This window comes from Schistocerca cancellata, chromosome 8 (genome assembly GCF_023864275.1).
Source record: "Schistocerca cancellata isolate TAMUIC-IGC-003103 chromosome 8, iqSchCanc2.1, whole genome shotgun sequence".
NCBI classification, from domain to species: domain Eukaryota; kingdom Metazoa; phylum Arthropoda; class Insecta; order Orthoptera; family Acrididae; genus Schistocerca; species Schistocerca cancellata.
The window spans coordinates 132,838,273-132,858,719 of record NC_064633.1 but is presented as its reverse complement, the minus strand read 5'-3'; the positions used below and the strand labels follow the sequence as shown (position 1 = coordinate 132,858,719).

The window sequence follows — 20,447 nt, the reverse complement described above, 5'->3', positions numbered from 1 at the left end:
CTTTATGCACGCTTGTGGTCTGTGATAAAATTGACGAAGAAAGCATTTAGTGCGTGAGACTCGAGGAAAATGAATCCAAGTGGTAGCCACGTGGAACGAGAGCTTCCCGGCAGGAGGCAGCGAGGCCTCCGCGACACGGACGGCTGTGGTTGACAGGTGCCGGCGGGCAGTGGAACGTTCACCGCAGAGGCCGGCCGGCGAGCTAGAGCAGCCACGGTCTGAAGGCGTCACCGACGCCGGCCGACGCTCACAGGGAGTCCGTCTGCTGCGGCTCCACTTTGGGGGTGGCGGTGGCGGCGACGGCGGCGCTACTGTCGGCGGGGGCGGCGGCGGGGGCCGCGGGGGAGGAGGTGCGCGACCCGCCGCCTCCGGGCACGGCCGGTGCGGGGGCGGGGCCGTCGTCGCTCCCGCGGCGCCGTCCGCCGTGCTCGTGCTTCACGTAGTCGACCACCAGCTCGAGCCCGATGAGCGCGCGCAGGTCCTTGCAGGAGGCCTTGCCGCCCCCGCTGCCGCCCCCGGAGCTGGACTCCTCCGAGTCGCCGCCGGTGCTGCCGGTGTCGCCGCCGCCGCCGTCACAGCCCACCCCCGCGCCCGAGGCGGTGCAGGCGGAGGCCGACGCCGACGCCGACGTCGAAGACGACAGCGGGGAGGCGGCCTCCCGCATCGGCGACGAGCACGCCGCCGCCTGGCCGCGCACGTCCTGCAACAGTGCGGGTCCCCTCTGAATCACGCTCCCACACCATCTACTGCACACTACGATGTACACTCCTGGAAATGGAAAAAAGAACACATTGACACCGGTGTGTCAGACCCACCATACTTGCTCCGGACACTGCGAGAGGGCTGTACAAGCAATGATCACACGCACGGCACAGCGGACACACCAGGAACCGCGGTGTTGGCCGTCGAATGGCGCTAGCTGCGCAGCATTTGTGCACCGCCGCCGTCAGTGTCAGCCAGTTTGCCGTGGCATACGGAGCTCCATCGCAGTCTTTAACACTGGTAGCATGCCGCGACAGCGTGGACGTGAACCGTATGTGCAGTTGACGGACTTTGAGCGAGGGCGTATAGTGGGCATGCGGGAGGCCGGGTGGACGTACCGCCGAATTGCTCAACACGTGGGGCGTGAGGTCTCCACAGTACATCGATGTTGTCGCCAGTGGTCGGCGGAAGGTGCACGTGCCCGTCGACCTGGGACCGGACCGCAGCGACGCACGGATGCACGCCAAGACCGTAGGATCCTACGCAGTGCCGTAGGGGACCGCACCGCCACTTCCCAGCAAATTAGGGACACTGTTGCTCCTGGGGTATCGGCGAGGACCATTCGCAACCGTCTCCATGAAGCTGGGCTACGGTCCCGCACACCGTTAGGCTGTCTTCCGCTCACGCCCCAACATCGTGCAGCCCGCCTCCAGTGGTGTCGCGACAGGCGTGAATGGAGGGACGAATGGAGACGTGTCGTCTTCAGCGATGAGAGTCGCTTCTGCCTTGGTGCCAATGATGGTCGTATGCGTGTTTGGCGCCGTACAGGTGAGCGCCACAATCAGGACTGCATACGACCGAGGCACACAGGGCCAACACCCGGCGTCATGGTGTGGGGAGCGATCTCCTACACTGGCCGTACACCACTGGTGATCGTCGATGGGACACTGAATAGTGCACGGTACATCCAAACCGTCATCGAACCCATCGTTCTACCATTCCTAGACCGGAAAGGGAACTTGCTGTTCCAACAGGACAATGCACGTCCGCATGTATCCCGTGCCACCCAACGTGCTCTAGAAGGTGTAAGTCAACTACCCTGGCCAGCAAGATCTCCGGATCTGTCCCCCATTGAGCATGTTTGGGACTGGATGAAGCGTCGTCTCACGCGGTCTGCACGTCCAGCACGAACGCTGGTCCAACTGAGGCGCCAGGTGGAAATGGCATGGCAAGCCGTTCCACAGGACTACATCCAGCATCTCTACGATCGTCTCCATGGGAGAATAGCAGCCTGCATTGGTGCGAAAGGTGGATATACACTGTACTAGTGCCGACATTGTGCATGCTCTGTTGCCTGTGTCTATGTGCCTGTGGTTCTGTCAGTGTGATCATGTGATGTATCTGACCCCAGGAATGTGTCAATAAAGTTTCCCCTTCCTGGGACAATGAATTCACGGTGTTCTTATTTCAATTTCCAGGAGTGTATTTTTACTGGAATTACCCAACAACTGCAGGCGTTATTTAACACTGTATTGGAGACAAGCGTTTTGTCCGCGGCTTCGCGGGCATGCGCATATGTCACCTACAGGGTGTTTAACAATTCGTGCTGCTCATTTCTAGAGGTTGTAGAGAGGACTTAACAAGGGAAACTCCGCACCCTCTCTCAGATATCGAGGTAAGATAACCCGGGTGACAGTCTGTCAAAAACGGAACACAGATTAAGCAAGGAAGCAGGAAGAAATTTTACTGGAATATGAAAAAAGAAGCAAAAATGAAACAGTAAACGGTAGGTAGAGAAACTGTCTCCCGTAACATTTGAAATTGATCGTGCACGCGGAATCCTCCAAGTTGGATAATGTACGCGATATTCCTTAACTTCAGGCGTAGCATTACCATCACATTTGTCATAAATAAATACCGTATCGGCATATTCCTCTGTCGTAAATTTGAAAGGCATCCCTATTTCATAAATAATCTACAAACTACGTTACTATGTACAGGGTTATTACAAATGATTGAAGCGATTTCACAACTCTACAATAACTTTATTATTTGAGATATATCCACAATGCTTTGCACACACATACAAAAACTCAAAAAGTTTTTTTAGGCATTCAGAAATGTTCTATATGTGCCCCTTTAGTGATTCGGCAGACATCAAGCCGATAATCAAGTTCCTCCCACACTCAGCGCAGCATGTCAGCATCAATGAGTTGGAAAGCATCGTTGATGCGAGCTCGCAGTTCTGGCACGTTTCTTGGTAGACTAGGTTTAAACACTGAATCTTTCACATAACACCACACAAAGAAATCGCATGGGGTTAAGTCGGGAGAGCGTGGAGGCCATGGCATGAATTGCTGATCATGATCTCCACCACGAACGATCCATCGGTTTTCCAATCTCCTGTTTAAGAAATGCCGAACATCATGATGGAAGTGCGGTGGAGCACCATCCTATTGAAAGGTGAAGTCGGCGCTGTCGGTCTCCAGTTGTGGCATGAGCCAATTTTGCAGCATGTCCAGATACACGTGCCCTGTAACGTTTTTTTTTTCGCAGAAGAAAAAGGGGCCGTAAACTTTAAACCGTGAGATTGCACAAAACACGTTAGCTTTTGGTGAATTGCGAATTTGCTGCACGAATGGGTGAGGATTCTCTACCGCCCAAATTCGCACATTGTGTCTGTTCACTTCACCATTAAGAAAAAAATGTTGCTTCATCACTGAAAACAAGTTTCGCACTCAACGCATCCTCTTCCATGAGCTGTTGCAACCGCGCCGAAAATTCAAAGCGTTTGGCTTTGTCATCGGGTGTCAGGGCTTGTAGCAATTGTAAACGGTAAGGCTTCTGCTTTAGCCTTTTCCGTAAGATTTTCCAAACCGTCGGCTGTGGTACGTTTAGCTCCCTGCTTGCTTTATTCGTTGACTTCCGCGGGCTACGCGTGAAACTTGCCCGCACGCGTTCAAACGTTTCTTCGCTCACTGCAGGCCGACCAGTTGATTACCCCTTACAGAGGCATCCAGAAGCTTTAAAGTGCGCATACCATCGCCGAATGGAGTTAGCAGTTGGTGGATCTTTGTTGAACTTCGTCCTGAAGTGTTGTTGCACAGTTATGACTGACTGATGTGAGTGCATTTCAAGCACGACATACGCTTTCTCGGCTCCTGTCGCCATTTTGTCTCACTGCGCTCTCGAGCGCTCTGGCGGCAGAAACCTGAAGGCTTCAGCCGAACAAAACTTTATGAGTTTTTCTACGTATTTGTAGTGTGTCGTGACCATATGTCAATGAATGGAGCTACAGTGAATTTATGAAATCGCTTCAATCATTTGTAATAGCCCTGTAGTTTCACTTAAGTACACGGACTGGCAGAGCGGTTCTGGGCGCTAGTGTCTGCAACCGTGCGACCACTACGATCGCAGGTTCGAATCCTGCCTCGAACATGGATGTGTGTGATGTCCTTAGGTTAGTTAGATTTTAGTAGATCTAAGTTCTAGGGCCCCCCCGTGAACCATGGACCTTACCGTTGGTGGGGAGGCTTGCGTGCCTCAGCGATACAGATAGCCGTACCGTAGGTGCAACCACAACGGAGGGGTATCTGTTGAGAGGCCAGACGAACGTGTGGTTCCTGAAGAGGGGCAGCAGCCTTTTCAGTAGTTGCAAGGGCAACAGTCTGGATGATTGACTGATCTGGCCTTGTAACAATAACCAAAACGGCCTTGCTGTGCTGGTACTGCGAACGGCTGAAAGCAAGGGGAAACTACGGCCGTAATTTTTCCCGAGGGCATGCAGCTTTACTGTATGATTAAATGATGATGGCGTCCTCTTGGGTAAAATATTCCGGAGGTAAAATAGTCCCCCATTCGGATCTCCGGGCGGGGACTACTCAAGAGGATGTCGTTATCAGGAGAAAGAAAACTGGCGTTCTACGGATCGGAGCGTGGAATGTCAGATCCCTTAATCGGGCAGGTAGGTTAGAAAATTTAAAAAGGGAAATGGATAGGTTAAAGTTAGATATAGTGGGAATTAGTGAAGTTCGGTGGCAGGAGGAACAAGACTTCTGGTCAGGTGACTACAGGGTTATAACCACACAGTCTAATAGGGGTAATGCAGGAGTAGGTTTAATAATGAATAGGAAAATAGGAATGCGGGTAAGCTACTACAAACAGCATAGTGAACGCATTATTGTGGCCAAGATAGATATGAAGCCCACACCTACTACAGTAGTACAAGTTTATATGCCAACTAGCTCTGCAGATGAAGAAGAAATTGAAGAAATGTATGATGAAATAAAAGAAATTATTCAGATAGTGAAGGGTGATGAAAATTTAATAATCATGGGTGACTGGAATTCGAGAGTAGGAAAAGGGAGAGAAGGAAACGTAGTGGGTGAATATGGATTGGGGCTAAGAAATGAAAGAGGAAGCCGCCTGGTAGAATTTTGCACGGAGCACAACTTAATCATAGCTAACACTTGGTTTAAGAATCATGATCGAAGGTTGTATACGTGGAAGAACCCTGGAGATACTAAAAGGTATCAGATAGATTATATAATGGTAAGACAGAGATTTAGGAACCAGGTTTTAAATTGTAAGACATTTCCAGGGGCAGATGTGGACTCTGACCACAATCTATTGGTTATGACCTGTAGATTAAACTGCAAAAAGGTGGGAATTTAAGGAGATGGGACCTGGATAAACTGAAAGAACCAGAGGTTGTACAGAGTTTCAGGGAGAGCATAAGGGAACAATTGACAGGAATGGGGGAAAGAAATACAGTAAAAGAACAATGGGTAGCTTTGAGGGATGAAATAGTGAAGGCAGCAGAGGATCAAGTAGGTAAAAAGCCTAGGGCTAGTAGAAATTCTTGGGTAACAGAAGAGATATTGAATTTAATTGATGAAAGGAGAAAATATAAAAATGCAGTAAACGAAGCAGGCAAAAAGGAATACAAACGTCTCAAAAATGAGATCGACAGGAAGTGCAAAATGGCTAAGCAGGGATGGCTAGAGGACAAATGTAAGGACGTAGAGGCTTATCTCACTAGGGGTAAGATAGATACTGCCTACAGGAAAATTAAAGAGACCTTTGGAGAAAAGAGAGCCACTTGCATGAATATCAAGAGCTCAGATGGAAACCCAGTTCTAAGCAAAGAGGGGAAAGCAGAAAGGTGGAAGGAGTATATAGAGGGTCTATACAAGGGCGATGTACTTCAGGACAATATTATGGAAATGGAAGAGGATGTAGATGAAGATGAAATGGGAGATACGATAGTGCGTGAAGAGTTTGACAGAGCACTGAAAGACCTGAGTCGAAACAAGGCCCCCGGAGTAGACAACATTCCATTGGAACTACTGACGGCTTTGGGAGAGCTAGTCCTGACAAAACTCTACCATCTGGTGAGCAAGATGTATGAAACAGGCGAAATACCCTCAGACTTCAAGAAGAATATAATAATTCCAATCCCAAAGAAAGCAGGTGTTGACAGATGTGAAAATTACCGAACAATCAGTTTAATAAGCCGCAGCTGCAAAATCCTAACACGAATTCTTTACAGACGAATGGAAAAACTAGTAGAAGCCGACCTCGGGGAAGATCAGTTTGGATTCCGTAGAAATACTGGAACACGTGAGGCAATACTGACCTTACGACTTATCTTAGAAGAAAGATTAAGGAAAGGGAAACCTACGTTTCTAGCATTTGTAGACTTAGAGGAAGCTTTTGACAATGTTGACTGGAATACTCTCTTTCAAATTCTAAAGGTGGCAGGGGTAAAATACAGGGAGCGAAAGGCTATTTACAATTTGTAGTACAGAAACCAGATGGCAGTTATAAGAGTTGAGGGACATGAAAGGGAAGCAGTGGTTGGGAAGGGAGTGAGACAGGGTTGTAGCCTCTCCCCGATGTTATTCAATCTGTATATTGAGCAAGCAGTAAAGGAAACAAAAGAAAAATTCGGAGTAGGTGTTAAAATCCATGGAGAAGAAATAAAAACTTTGAGGTTCGCCGATGACATTGTAATTCTGTCAGAGACAGCAAAGGACTTGGAAGAACAGTTGAACGGAATGGATGGTGTCTTGAAAGGAGGATATAAGATGAACATCAACAAAAGCAAAACGAGGATAATGGAATGTAGTCGAATTAAGTCGGGTGATGTTGAGGGTATTAGATTAGGAAATGAGACACTTAAAGTAGTAAAGGAGTTTTGCTATTTGGGGAGCAAAATAACTGATGATGGTCGAAGTAGAGAGGATATAAAATGTAGACTGGCAATGGCAAGGAAAGCGTTTCTGAAGAAGAGAAATTTGTTTACATCGAGTGTAGATTTAAGTGTCAGGAAGTCATTTCTGAAAGTATTTGTATGGAGTGTAGCCATGTATGGAAGTGAAACACGGACGGTAAATAGTTTGGACAAGAAGAGAATAGAAGCTTTCGAAATGTGGTGCTACAGAAGAATGCTGAAGATTAGATGGGTAGATCACATAACTAATGAGGAAGTACTGAATAGGATTGGGGAGAAGAGAAGTTTGTGGCACAACTTGACCAGAAGAAGGGATCGGTTGGTAGGACATGTTCTGAGGCATCAAGGGATCACCAATTTAGTATTGGAGGGCAGCGTGGAGAGTAAAAATCGTAGGGGGAGACCAAGAGATGAATACACTAAGCAGATTCAGAAGGATGAAGGTTGCAGTGGGTACTGGGAGATGAAGAGGCTTGCACAGGATAGAGTAGCATGGAGAGCTGCATCAAACCAGTCTCAGGACTGAAGACCACAACAACAACAACAAGTTCTAGGGGCCTGATGACCTCAGATGTTAACTCCCATATTGCTCAGAGCCATTTGAACTTAGGTACACTTTTGTTATTATGCTCTTTCACTGAACAATACAGAAAATTAACTCGTTTCAAAGTTAGGAAACGACTGAAACAACTCACTAACGGTTGCCAATTATGACACAAACGTTTCTAGATTCTTAATGGAAAGTAAACAAATTTACTTGCATAATAATCTTAGCTTCTCTGGGTGTTCTGAAAAACTACTACAAATACACATCTGGGATGTGTTTCATTAGATTCACCAGATCAATAGCAACAAAAGAAATGGAAATCGTCCTTTACTTTAACCTCGTACAGTTTTATGATTGCTTCATATTAGAGAAGTTGCTAAATTTCAGGTAAAATCTTTTATTAGGCGTAGCTCCGTAAATAAACATTTGCGGACCTATGTTTAAATGTACTTTTATTTTTAGTTTTACTTATAGAATAACATTTTAAAATATTTGCATATCTTCGTGAATCACCCTCTATAAGACAAGTGTCTAGTTAGTGATGCTAGAATGGGAGGTTAGCAAGATTTAAGTGAGTTTGAACGTGGTGTTATAGTCGGCGCACGAGCGATGGCTCACGGTGTCTCCGAGGTACCGATGAAGTGGGGATTTTCCCGTAAGACCATGTCACGAGTGTACCGTGAATATTAGGAATCCTGTAAAACAACAAATTTCCGACATCGCTGCGGCCGGAAAAAGATCCTACAAGAACAGGACCAACGACGGCTGAAGAGAATCGTTCAACGTCACAGAATGCAACCCTTCCGTAAATTGCTGCAGATTTCAATGCTGGGCCACCAGCAAGTGTCAGCGTAAGGACCATTCTGCGAAATATCATCGATATTTGCTTGCGGAGCCGAAGGCCCACACGCGTACCCTTGATGACTGATCGACACAAAGCTTTACATCTCGCTCGGTAGCCACAACACAGAGATAGGATTGTTCAAATGGCTCTGAGCACTATGAGACTTAAATTCTAACGCCATCAGTCCGATAGAACTTATAACTACTTAAACCTAACTAACCTAAGCACATCAAACACATCCATGCCCGAGGCAGGATTCGAACCTATGACCGCAACAGTCACACGGTTCCAGACTGTAGCGCCTAGAACAGCCCGGCCACCCCGGCAGGCTCTGAGCATTATGGGACTCAACATCTTAGGTCATAAGTCCCCTAGAACTTAGAACTACTTAAACCTAACTAAACTAAGGACATCACACACACCCATGCCCGAGGCAGGATTCGAACCTGCGACCGTAGCAGTACCGCGGTTCCGGACTGCAGCGCCAGAACCGCACGGCCACCGCGGCCGGCCCACCCCGGCAGGCATTGGATTGTTGATGAGTGGAAATATGTTGCCTGGTCGGACGAGTCTCGTTTCAAATTGTATCGAGCGGATGGATATGTACCGGTATAGAGACAACCTCATGAATCCATAGACCCTGCAAGTCAGTAGGAGAATGTTGAAGCTGTTGGAAGCTCTGTAATGGTGTGGGGCGTGTGTAGTTGGAGTGATGTGGGACCCCTGATACGTCTAGATACGTCTCTGACAGGTGCCACTTACGTAAGCATCCTGTCAGATCACTTGAATCCATTCATGTCCATTGTATATTCCGACGGAATTGGGCAATTCCAGTAGGACAATGCGATAACCCACACGCACAGAATAGCTGCAGAGTGTCTCCAGGAATACTCTTCTGAGTTAAACACTTCTGCTGGCCACCAAACAGCACAGGCATGAACATTATTGAGCATATCTGGGATGCCTTGCGACGTGCTGTTCAGAAGAGATCTCCACCCCCTCGTACTCTTACGGATTTATGGGCAGCCCTGCAGGGTTCATGGTGTCAGTTCTCTCCAGCACTAATTCAGACATTAGTCGAGTCCATGCCACATCGTGTTGCGGCACTTCTGCGTGCTCGAGGGAGCCCTACACGCAGGTGTACCAGTTTCTTTGGCTCTTCAGTGTATTTCAGACACTGTAGCAAGAGTATAGGTGATTTTCCGTTGCGCAGATAAGATTTTGAATTTCAGAGTCACAAGGAGCAGTTTCTTTTGTGTGTATTAACGGGCGATAAAACTGGAATCGCCAACCGCTACATGTTAGAATTAGCTTACAAAGTTTCAAGTGTTAAAATACAACTTCTGCACCGAAACTTCAAGCAACTGGCGGGAAATAACTTGATGGTCACACTGAAAAACATGCCCAGAGAATGAGGAAGTAAGCAACGAATATTATTTACATACACCCCTAAACATGCTAACTGTCGAAATAGTCATTTCACCCCCTGTAAACATTGCATTCACACACTGTTGTCGTATGTTAAGCCGATTGTTACGCACTTCCTTCTGTATTCATTCCATTCGATCAGAAAAATTGTTGTTGCTTTATATTGTAACGTGATTGGTAAATATTACATCGTTCAGAACATCGAAAGAGAAATTAGAAATTAAGAAATTGATAAAAAGGTGATATAAAATTGCGTAAGTCTACAAGCTAGCTGGAATTTCAATAGTACGTCCTTTTGAGTACGAACCCTAATTTTTTTTCAATTGTCATTTATAGTTAGTGAAATAATTCAAGTATAATTGCGAAATATTGCGTTTTATAGTTTATGTGACAATAAGTCGCCAATGAAATTTGCAATAATATCATTTCGTTATAGATAGCATAATGGAGGCAGTTTATGGAAGCAGCGCGTGGTCTGCAGGGCCTTTGGTCGCTGGATAACTATCTATATAAGATAGCGTGCTTCATAATAGCGTAAAGAAAGCCCTACAGAACGTAACATTCTAAAAAAAGGTAATAATCAAAACATAAATTAAATCTGCTTTTATATCCATTTCATCAGAAGTTAGTGCTTAATTTACGTTTCACAGAATTGAATAAAGTATCATTGAGGATGGCACAAAGGTGCAGAAACATGTTTGGGCATTTGTGAACATCAATTGTCATAATTTAGTTTGCAAATATTGCTGCTGTTAGAGTTTCGAAATCAAACGATGATTAGGTGCTGCTGAACAAGGGTTTAAGGGCGCTAAACACGTAAGATCATCAGCCACTTATTTGCGCCCAGAAAGGAATCAGTGCATCCCATCTGTCTGCATGTACAGTAAATTGTATGTACAAGTGTGATAAAACTTTCCTAAATATTTGCTTAGCGCGTATCTGGGACGGAACGAGGGTGCCAACACGGTATTCAGATAGTGGGATGTGGGAAACTCCCCAAAAACCCACATCCAGGTTGGCTATGCCTAGTGTGAAACCGCGATTCGCACGCCTCCCACTCCCAGACGCGGTGGGTTTAACGCGCATGGCTGTTCGGAAGGGTACAATGATTAGTGTAAACTATCAGTGTCTCTTAGTATCACTGTGTTTTCGAAGTGGTTAGGGATTATTTTTAGAAGGGTTTTACTTAGTTTAATATTTTTTTCTTTGAGCAATGTGACCTGCGCGTCTTCCGATAGCCATCCACTGCTAATTTTAAGGTTATTAATCCGTAGCGTTAGCGAAAAAGTGTGTTCTAGTTATGCTGAAAACAGTTTATTATGACGCGCAAGTAGTGACGACGACTTTCTATTATCCTACTTCAGTAGAATATCGCATAAAATTTACATTGTCGTTTTGTAATAAGCACGGAAGAGTTCATTAGCAACCAGTTTCAATATTGCATTGTATGTTACGTTCAGGACGAAATGAGTCGTCCAGTCCCAACGCAATGTCTACAAATAAATCATTTCCCACATAAAAAAGGCCTACAAGGAACATTTTTCTACATGGAGTGTCCTGTATACAGTTTGTGAACGATCTGAAAAAGTTTACCAATGTTGAGAATTGTCTCACACAGCAAGGAAACGACAGATTGGTGAACAACATGAAAAGATACTGTAGATGCCCAGATCGCAAAGATTTTGTTATTTAACGTCAGGAGAGCACAGAATTTAACGTGAACAACAGGCAGACTACTCGCTGAAGTGTGTACTGGTAGAAGCTCATGTACGTGGCAAAGATTTACTTCATACACATGGGCCACTCACGCCACGTATAACAGTAGGTTTTGTACAGGAGGCATTTTATTATTGACACTTATGGCAATTTCTTTTGTTTATTGAGCGTGGTATTCAGAGACCTTACAAAATTATCGTTAGAAGAGTGAGCTCAAAATTTATGAGTTTCCATTCTTTCCGCTCAATTTCCGAGCACTGATTACAAGATAAAGTATTTATTAAGTAAACAACAATGTAGCTAGAATAGTCTTCAGTCAAAATACATTTTTGATGCAGCTCTTTACAGAATTATGTCCTATGCAGTTGTTTTCAGAATCTTAGTATGAAGGAATGTGACTATGTCTCAAAAGCAATGATGTCTAGTTAGGTGTTTTAATGCAAGTTTTGTATAGTATTGCATATAGTTCCACAATTTGTTATGGAACGTGGTTATTCGAATGGTCTTTGACGTGTTGAAATATTCGTGGTGGAATGAAGCTCGAATTTTGTAAATGCGAATCTCAGAATGTAATGTTTACATTTACGACATATTTCGTGTTCACCCGTATAACGTACCTCATGACGTAACCTAGATAACAGCAGTGGCTGAACCTGGAGAATATGGCGGACATAGGAACGTGCTTGTTGTGTCTTCGAAACCGTAATACACAAATCAAGCGGAGAGTTCGAACTGAGAATCAGGCGATAATAGAAAAGTCCTACAAGAGAACGTGTTCTGTTCCTCTCCTTGCAAAGTCTAGATACCATCTTTCTTTCCGGAAAGAACTTGTGAGTTCCACTCACTTTCAATCAGGCGTCCTAAACCATCTTAATATCGAACATTTGCAGCATTGAATTTCTCATGCTTCTTATCACGACTGCTTTCTCATTCAGTGACGTTCACGGGCATCTATACTAACCCGCTGCAACATCCTCATATAAATTTAAGTCAAGAACGCACAGAAGTAACTTCAACAAAAAGTGTGAACAGCTGCGAGGAACAAGCCAAAATGCATTCGCTGATTTCGAAAGGATTATTTTCGTAAATGAATGTCAGGAGTTTGGATATCGTAAACACAATTGTCAAATCACGAAGGACTGATGTATACACATGGTGTTGCAAAATGTTACCGAAAGGCTCCGAGATATTGAAGAGACAAATTAGGAGACAATATGAGCAGTACTGTTTGATTGTTTGCAGATAATTTTGTCGTTTAGTGCCTAGTAAAGAAGTCAAAAGATCAAAACGAATTACAAAATGATTTAGCCACCATGTCTGTATGGTGCTGAAAGAGACAATTGACTCTAAGCAATAAAAACAGAGAGTACTAAAAATATCCATTAAATTTCAACTAAATCTGTTAAATTTCAACTAAATAGCTTGGAGCTGCAATTACGAATGAATTAAATTGGCACCAACACATAGAAAATGTTTGGGTTGAACACTTAGAAGATGCAACAGATCTAGAAAATAGATTGCCTACACTACATTTGTTCGCCCTCTTCTGGACTATTAGTGCGCAATTTGGGATCCTTCCAGACAGGATTAGCGGAGGACATGTTCAAATGTTTGTGAATTCCTAAGGGACCAAACTTCTGAGGTCATCTGTCCCTAGACTTACACACTACTTAAACTAACTCATGCTAAGAGCAACACTTACACCCACGCACGAGAGAGGACTCGAACCTGCGGTGGAGGACATCGAAAACCTTTATGAAAGGGCAGCTCGTTTTGTATTATGGCGAAATGCGGGAGACAGTGTGACGGATACGATACGCGATTTATCGCGACAATCTTTAAAACAACGCCGTTTTTCACGATATTTTAATCACCAGGTTTCTCCTCCGAATGCGAAATTATTTTACTGGCTCCCACTACATAAGGAGAAAAGACTATCGTAATAATATATTCGCACGGATAGATTTAACTGTTTTTCTCACATGCTGTTCAAGAGAGGAACAGTCGAGAAATAATACGAAAGTGGTCTTATGAACTCCCTGACAAGCACTTAGGTGTAAACTGCGGAGTAGTCACGTAGATGCAGATGCAGAGTGTTAGGGGAGGAACTGAGGATAGGAATCCATACATTGAAATCTCGAAACTACAGAGTGTCGAAACTGATGGTAACGACTTCCACCGGTACGTCACCCACACAGCACTAATCGCCATTTGAGCTGACAGGCACAGTGAGAAGTTTTAAAGAAATCGGGTGAGTCACTAACTATAGCCACCAAGAACAACTCCGTAAGTATGGTAGGAGCTGAAACGTTTGTGGGACAAACGTTGCATGGGACAACGAGGGCCATAATATGCCGTTCGTTTTTTGTTGCTAAGGTGGGTCGCTTCAGATATATGAAGGTCAACTTTGTTTTTTTTTTTAATGGGATGCTATAGTTTGGTACTTATTTTCTGATAGCGGCTATCGAGACGAATCCAATGATGTGTAACAGTAAGGTCTTTGAAGGTCAACGAACGTCACAAAGGTGGCATGAACGTCCATTTACAGAAGGTGTTCGAAGTGATGACCATTGGTGTCACTGCAGTGCTGCAATCTTCTTATCATGGATTGAGCCGTATTTCTTATCACACCGGCACTTATCAAAGCACATGCTCTGGCAATTCTCTGTTGTATATCGTGTAAATAGTAAATATTCGCCGAACACGGCGTATACATCTGACATGCCATTGACCATTCGACGGTTTCGCAATACAACACTGATAACAAGAATATTTTTTACATGTCTCATTTCAAATTTTACCCCACTTTTACGCGCCAAAGTCTCATGTGTAAAAGCACTTGTGTAACATTCTCCGACAAGGGTACGGTGAGATTTTAAACGTTCATCCGTAACAGCTTGTAGAAGATGTGAGAAGGTAGAAACATGGATATGAGAAATAGCCGAAAACAATAATAGCATAAAGAAGAAGTAACACAAACTTGTACTCGGGAGGCACCAGATAATTGATTATAACGACAGATGACACAAAAATTAACAACAGCGAGGACTTTGTTAAATTTTGTGTAGTTCAAGAAGTGAACCAGAAACACAAATCGTTGATGCTGAAAACATCGACATTCCGGATGTGCAGGTCGATGTGGTGTATAAAGCAATCCGCTACACATTGAAAGGAAAGTCACCTAGATATTATGGCGCTTCAATAGAAATATTTAAAACTGTGTAAAGGGGGAATAATTAATACAACAGGTTCTTGGAAAACTGTCTACAGAACATTTGTTCTAGGCGAAAAAATCTGGAAAAATGCTGTAACTTCTCTAGTTCACACGATGGGAGACAGACAAATGAAAAACTACATAATCATCAATATTCTCTCTGGAACGTACGAGACATTCACTAAAATTATTAGAAATCGCACATCACTGCATACAAGTGGGGCAGGGGAACAAGCTGACTTTAGAAGTGTATATAGCACAATGGATATAGTTATCACAATGGAGCAATGAGTATCAATTAGCACTTTGTCGGGGATTCGTACATATTGAAAAAGAATACATTTCACTCGGTTTCAAAAAAATTTGTGCTAGAAGTCCTAAAGTCCTAGAGAGAGAATGTATTTATTCGACGTATGTGGAGAACGAAAAATTTAGAATTTAAAGACTAACCAGTCAGTGGCGCTCCACATAAAAGAAACCTATTCTTGAGGTCGTGGTGAACGTTTTCAGATCCTTGAACTGGAAAACGAATATAGTGTATGCGTTAATGGCATATGTCTGATCTACCTTTGTTTGGCTGACGGCAATGATGCAGTGCCTCTACTGCAGATCAACTACAACAAGGCTTGGAGGAATTTAGGTGCGAAAGATTGTAAGTAGTCTTGAAGTGGCATTAAAAACGGTTGCAAATAATATGAAGCTGACATACCGGTAAGCAAACTGGTCGAATTTATAGATTCAGCATGGAACGAGCTCACGACTTTACATTTTTTAGGCTGCTAAAGACATCGATTGAGTGCGCAGCGTAAGAAACGGACAGAAGACAGAAATACACTTCCGATTTTGGTAACTTACATAATATTTTAAAAACAAGATAAAAAAGTAAAGGTTGTAATCAGTGTGTACTCCCAGTTTTGAGTATGGTTATTAAAGATGGAATTTTAATGTGAAAATAATGCCAAGACTTTTATAAAAAAAATGTTTTTCAATCAGAAATGGAGAGACGTATGTTAGGCATTACTAGCAGATACGAGGAATAAAGAACTGGACCAGGGAATATAATGTAATCGAAGAGACGTACTGCAGAGCTTGGTTTCCAATTTTGTAATCTGAAACTATCGGGTTTTTTCTCTTTGTTATAGACATTCTATCGCATCAATTCCCATTTAATGAGAGCTTCCACTCATTTTGACAAAATCTTTCTGCTTTTCCCAACGGCGGTACTCTCCCGTAGCAACGTTTCCGAACAGTCTGATAGCGCTGCTAAACGTATCTGTTAATTCTTCTCGGTATATTGATAACATTAGCGGATCTATTATGCGTGCTTGGGGCACGCATGTGAGCGGGCCCACGTGCTCCCAAGTTGTTTCGACTCCTCTGCAGAAATTTTGCTGGGAAGCCCTTACACATCCTCTGTACAGTCCCGGTCCCTCCCCAAGCGATTTCCATATTTTTGGTGACCTGAAGAAAGACATTCATGACCGTCGATTTGCTTCGGACAAAAAAGTGCACGGGGTGGATACAACAAATTTTCCGTACGCTACAGCAAACATTTTTCCTTGAAGGCATCGACTGTATTGTCTCACAGTAGGCTCAATGCATTACATTAATAGTTATGGAGACTAGTTTTGAAATAATAGTTTACTTACTTTTTTCATCTGTCTCGTTTTCATTTGACTGCCACGTATACTTTCATTTCTGTACAACATTCGCAGTACACTTTAGCGGTGCTGGATTCTATTATTCAAATTTTCGTGGAGCCTATTTCCTGTTCATGTCGTATCCCCGTAATCTGTCTTGTTTTCGAAGTAAGACTGAGTACTGCTAGTACATTTACTGCGTCCCTGAATGATATACTGTGTTACTGCTGGAAAAACTTCCATCTCTTCAAATTCTTTAATGTCGTACAATATATACTTCCATATGTGGAAGACTGAAAAAAATTATAGAATAAAATCAGTAAAGGAATCCAGCTGAACTTTTGCATAAGCATAGCAGTAAAATTGCTTACTTACAGAAGTGAAGCGTGGGTGACAACGAGACACTAAGAAAATAGAATGCAGGTTCAAGAAATGAGGTTTCTGCCAAAAGTGGAAATAAGTACAAGAGAAAATCGTAAAATAAATTGTGATAAAAGGGAGGATTTATGAACATATAAACCAAACAAGCAATATAAAAGAAAACATAAGAAAATGGAAGGAACGTGTAGACTTTATGGGTGGCGAAAGATTTCCGGTAAAGGTGTCCAGTTACACGAGGACCATTGAATAATTGAGGACGCAAATATATGTAGAGATGAAACACTTAGTAAGAGCACTTTGTACTTTTATGAAATTAGGTTGGCATCACTGGGATGAGCGGTGAACAGCTGACGAACAAAAATTGTTTCCTTTATAACCTCAATATTGCATTTAATCTTGCTGTGTCCACCTGAAGTTTCCATCTTTGAGTTAAGAAGGTGAAAAACCTGCCTAAATATTTTCTTGAAATATTTTCCAGTATGGTGAAAGTATTATGAACTGGAAAAATTTTTATAAGTTGGTACACCAGTACAAAATCTATCGAACCTCAATGACTGATGAGCAACTTCCTAGCTGGTCGGCTATAAACTCTGTTTCAAATCCACACTAGCGACATTATTCGTGGATACCAACGTATTATAGTTCAACATATGGAAAAGGAAAACCGGCAGTGAGAGAAAAACGTCGTGGATCTCAAAGAAAAAGGCGTGATATTGCTACACGACAGACTCGCTCTCCACTGCCCTGCTGACTAAAGAAACCATTGAGAAATGGGTTGGAAGATACGAAGATACTGCCTTATCTTCCCTTCCAGACGGGGCTCATTTGAATTTTCATTTGTGTGGTCCACTAAAGCCGGCATTCAGCAAAATAAAGTTCGGCAACAGCGAGAAAGCCAAAAAAGGTGTGGAAAATGGCTCAAACAATAAGAGATGACGTCTCTGCATCAGGTATACAGGTATAAAAAAACTAGTTCATCGCTAGCACAAGTGCATTAATGTTGGTGGGGATTGTGTTGAGAACTACACTGGAGCCAAAGAAACTGGTACCCCTGCCTAATATCGTGCAGGGTCCCTGCGAACACGCAGAAGTGCTGCAAAACGAGGTAGCATGGACTTGACTAATGTCTGGAGTAGTGCTGGAGAGAACTGCACACCATGAATCTGCAGGACTGTCCAAAAATAAGTAGGAGCACGAGGCGGTGGAGATCTCTTCTGAACAGCACGTTGCAAGTCACGCCAATATGCTCAATAATGATAATGTCTGGGGAGTTTGTTGGCCAGAGGAAGTGTTTAAATTCATAACAGTGTTCCTGGAGCCATTCTGTAGCAAGTCTACACGTGTGGGGTGTCGAATTGTCCAGCTGGAATTGCCGAAGTACGCCGGAATACACAATGGCTGAATGGATGCAGATGATCAGACAGGATGCTTACGTACGTGGCACACGTCATAGTGGTATATAGACGTATCAGGAGTCCCATATCACACCAACTGCACACGCCCCTCACCATTACAGAGCCCGCCACCAGCTTCAACAGTCCCCTGCTGGCTTGCAGGATCCATGGATTCATGAGGTTGTCTCCATAACCGTAAACGTCCATCCGCTCGATACAATTTGAAACGAGACCCGTCCGACCAGGCAACGTGTCTCCAGTCATCAACAATCCAATGCCGGTGTTGACGGACCCAGGTGAGGTGTAGATCTTTCTGTCGTGCAGTCATCAAAGGTACACGAGTCGGCCTTCGAAGGCCCATATCGATGATGTTTCGTTCAGTGGTTCGCACGCTGACACTTCTTGATGACCCAGCATTGAAATCTGCAGCAATTTGTGGAAGAGTTGCATTCTGTGACGTTGAACGATTCTCCTCAGTCATCGTTCGTCCCTTTCTAGCAAGATCTTTTTCCGGCCACAGTGATGTCAGAGATTTGATGTTTTACCGGATTCCTGATACTCATGGTATACTCGTGAAATGGTCGTACGGGTAAATTCCATCTTCTGTGTTCCAGCGCACCACGTTAAGACTCACTTAATTCTTGTAGCAGCAGTGACCGATCTAATAACTGTGCCAGACACTTGTTGTCTTACATAAGCGCCGTATTCTGCCTGTTTACGTATAGATGTATCTGCTTCAGTATAGTCAAATTCTCAATTTGTAAAAGTGGACAGTTTATTTTTCCTACATCAGATTGTCTCGGTAATTATTAATTGTCTCTGGTAAATACACTGGAAGAAGAACGTAAGGCCGTAGGTGAGATGGAGTACCGCAGCAGCTAACTAATGCATCTAATGAAGAGGAAGAAGAAGATTTATGGAGCCTCTAAGGCTCTCTTGGTAAAATCGATGGCATTTGGCCAAAAATGGGGTAAGAAAAGCGATGATTCGGCTGCAAATCCGGAAATATATATTACGGGACATTAAAATGGCTACACCACGAAGATGACGTGCTACAGACGCAAAATTGAACCGACAGGAAGAAGATGCTGTGATATGCAAATGATTAGCTTATCAGAGCATTCACACAAGGTTGGCGCCGGCGGCGACACCTACAACGTGCTGACATGAGAAAAGTTTCCAACCGATTTCTCATACACAAACAGCAGTTGACCGGCGTTGCCTGGTGAAACGTTGTTGTGATGCCTCGTGTAAGGAGGAGAAATGCGTACCATCACGTTTCCGACTTTGATAAAGGTCGGATTGTAGCCTATCGCGATTGCGGTTTATCTAACGCGACATTGCTGATCGCGTTGCTCGAAATCGAATTAATGTTAGCACAATATGGAATTGGTGGTTTCAGGATGGTAATACGAAACGCCGTGCTGGATCCCAACGGCCTCGTATCACTAGCAGTCGAGATGACAGGCATCTTATCCGCATGGCTGTAACGGATCGTGCAGCCACGTCTCAATCCATAAGTCGACAGATGGGGACGTTTGCAAGACAACAACCATCTGCAGAACAGTTCGACGACGTTTGCAGCAGCGTGGACTATCAGCTCGGAGACCATGGCTGCGGTTACCATCGACGCTGCTTCACAGACAGGAGAGCCTGCGATGGTGTACTCAACGACGAACCTGGGTGCACGAATGGCAAAACGTCATTTTTTCGGATGAATCCAGGTTCTGTTTACAGCATCATTGTGATCGCATCCGTGTTTGGCGACATCGCGGTGAACGCACATTGGAAGCGTGTATTCGTCATTGCCATACTGGCGTATCACCCGGATTGATGGTATGGGGTGCCATTGGTTACACGTCTCGGTCACCTCTTGTTCACATTGACGGCACTTTGAACAGTGGACGCTACATTTCAGATGTGTTACGACCCGTGGCTCTACCCTTCATACGATCCCTGCGAAACCCTACAATTCAGCAGAATAATGCACGAACGCATATTTCAGGTCCTCTACGGGCCTTTCTGGATACAGAAAATGTTCGACTGCTGCCCTGGCCAGCACATTCTCCAGATCTCTCACCAACTGAAAACGCCTGGTCAATGGTGGCCGAGCAACTGGCTCCTCACAATACGCCAGTCACTACTCTTGATTAACTGTGGTATCGTGTTGAAGCTGCATGGGCAGCTGTGCCTGTACACGCCATCCAAGCTCTGTTTGACTCAATGTCCAGGCGTATCAAGACCGTTATTACGGCCAGAGGTGTTTGTTCTGGGTACTGATTTCTCAGGATCTATGCACCCAAATTGCGTGAAAATGTAATCACATGTCAGTTGTAGTATAATATA

The 20,447-nt window shown here is 44.2% G+C and overlaps 1 protein-coding gene across 1 annotated transcript in view; it reads right to left on the bottom strand.

Annotated features, from left to right (window-relative positions):
* Positions 1-247: 247 nt before the first annotated feature.
* The window catches only part of LOC126095425 (sterile alpha motif domain-containing protein 1-like), a 75,371-nt gene continuing 55,171 nt past the window's right edge, over positions 248-20,447 (bottom strand). The window contains exon 6 of the mRNA XM_049910221.1: positions 248-700. Coding sequence (XP_049766178.1) covers positions 248-700 — 453 coding nt within the window. The remainder of the gene's footprint in view (positions 701-20,447) is intronic.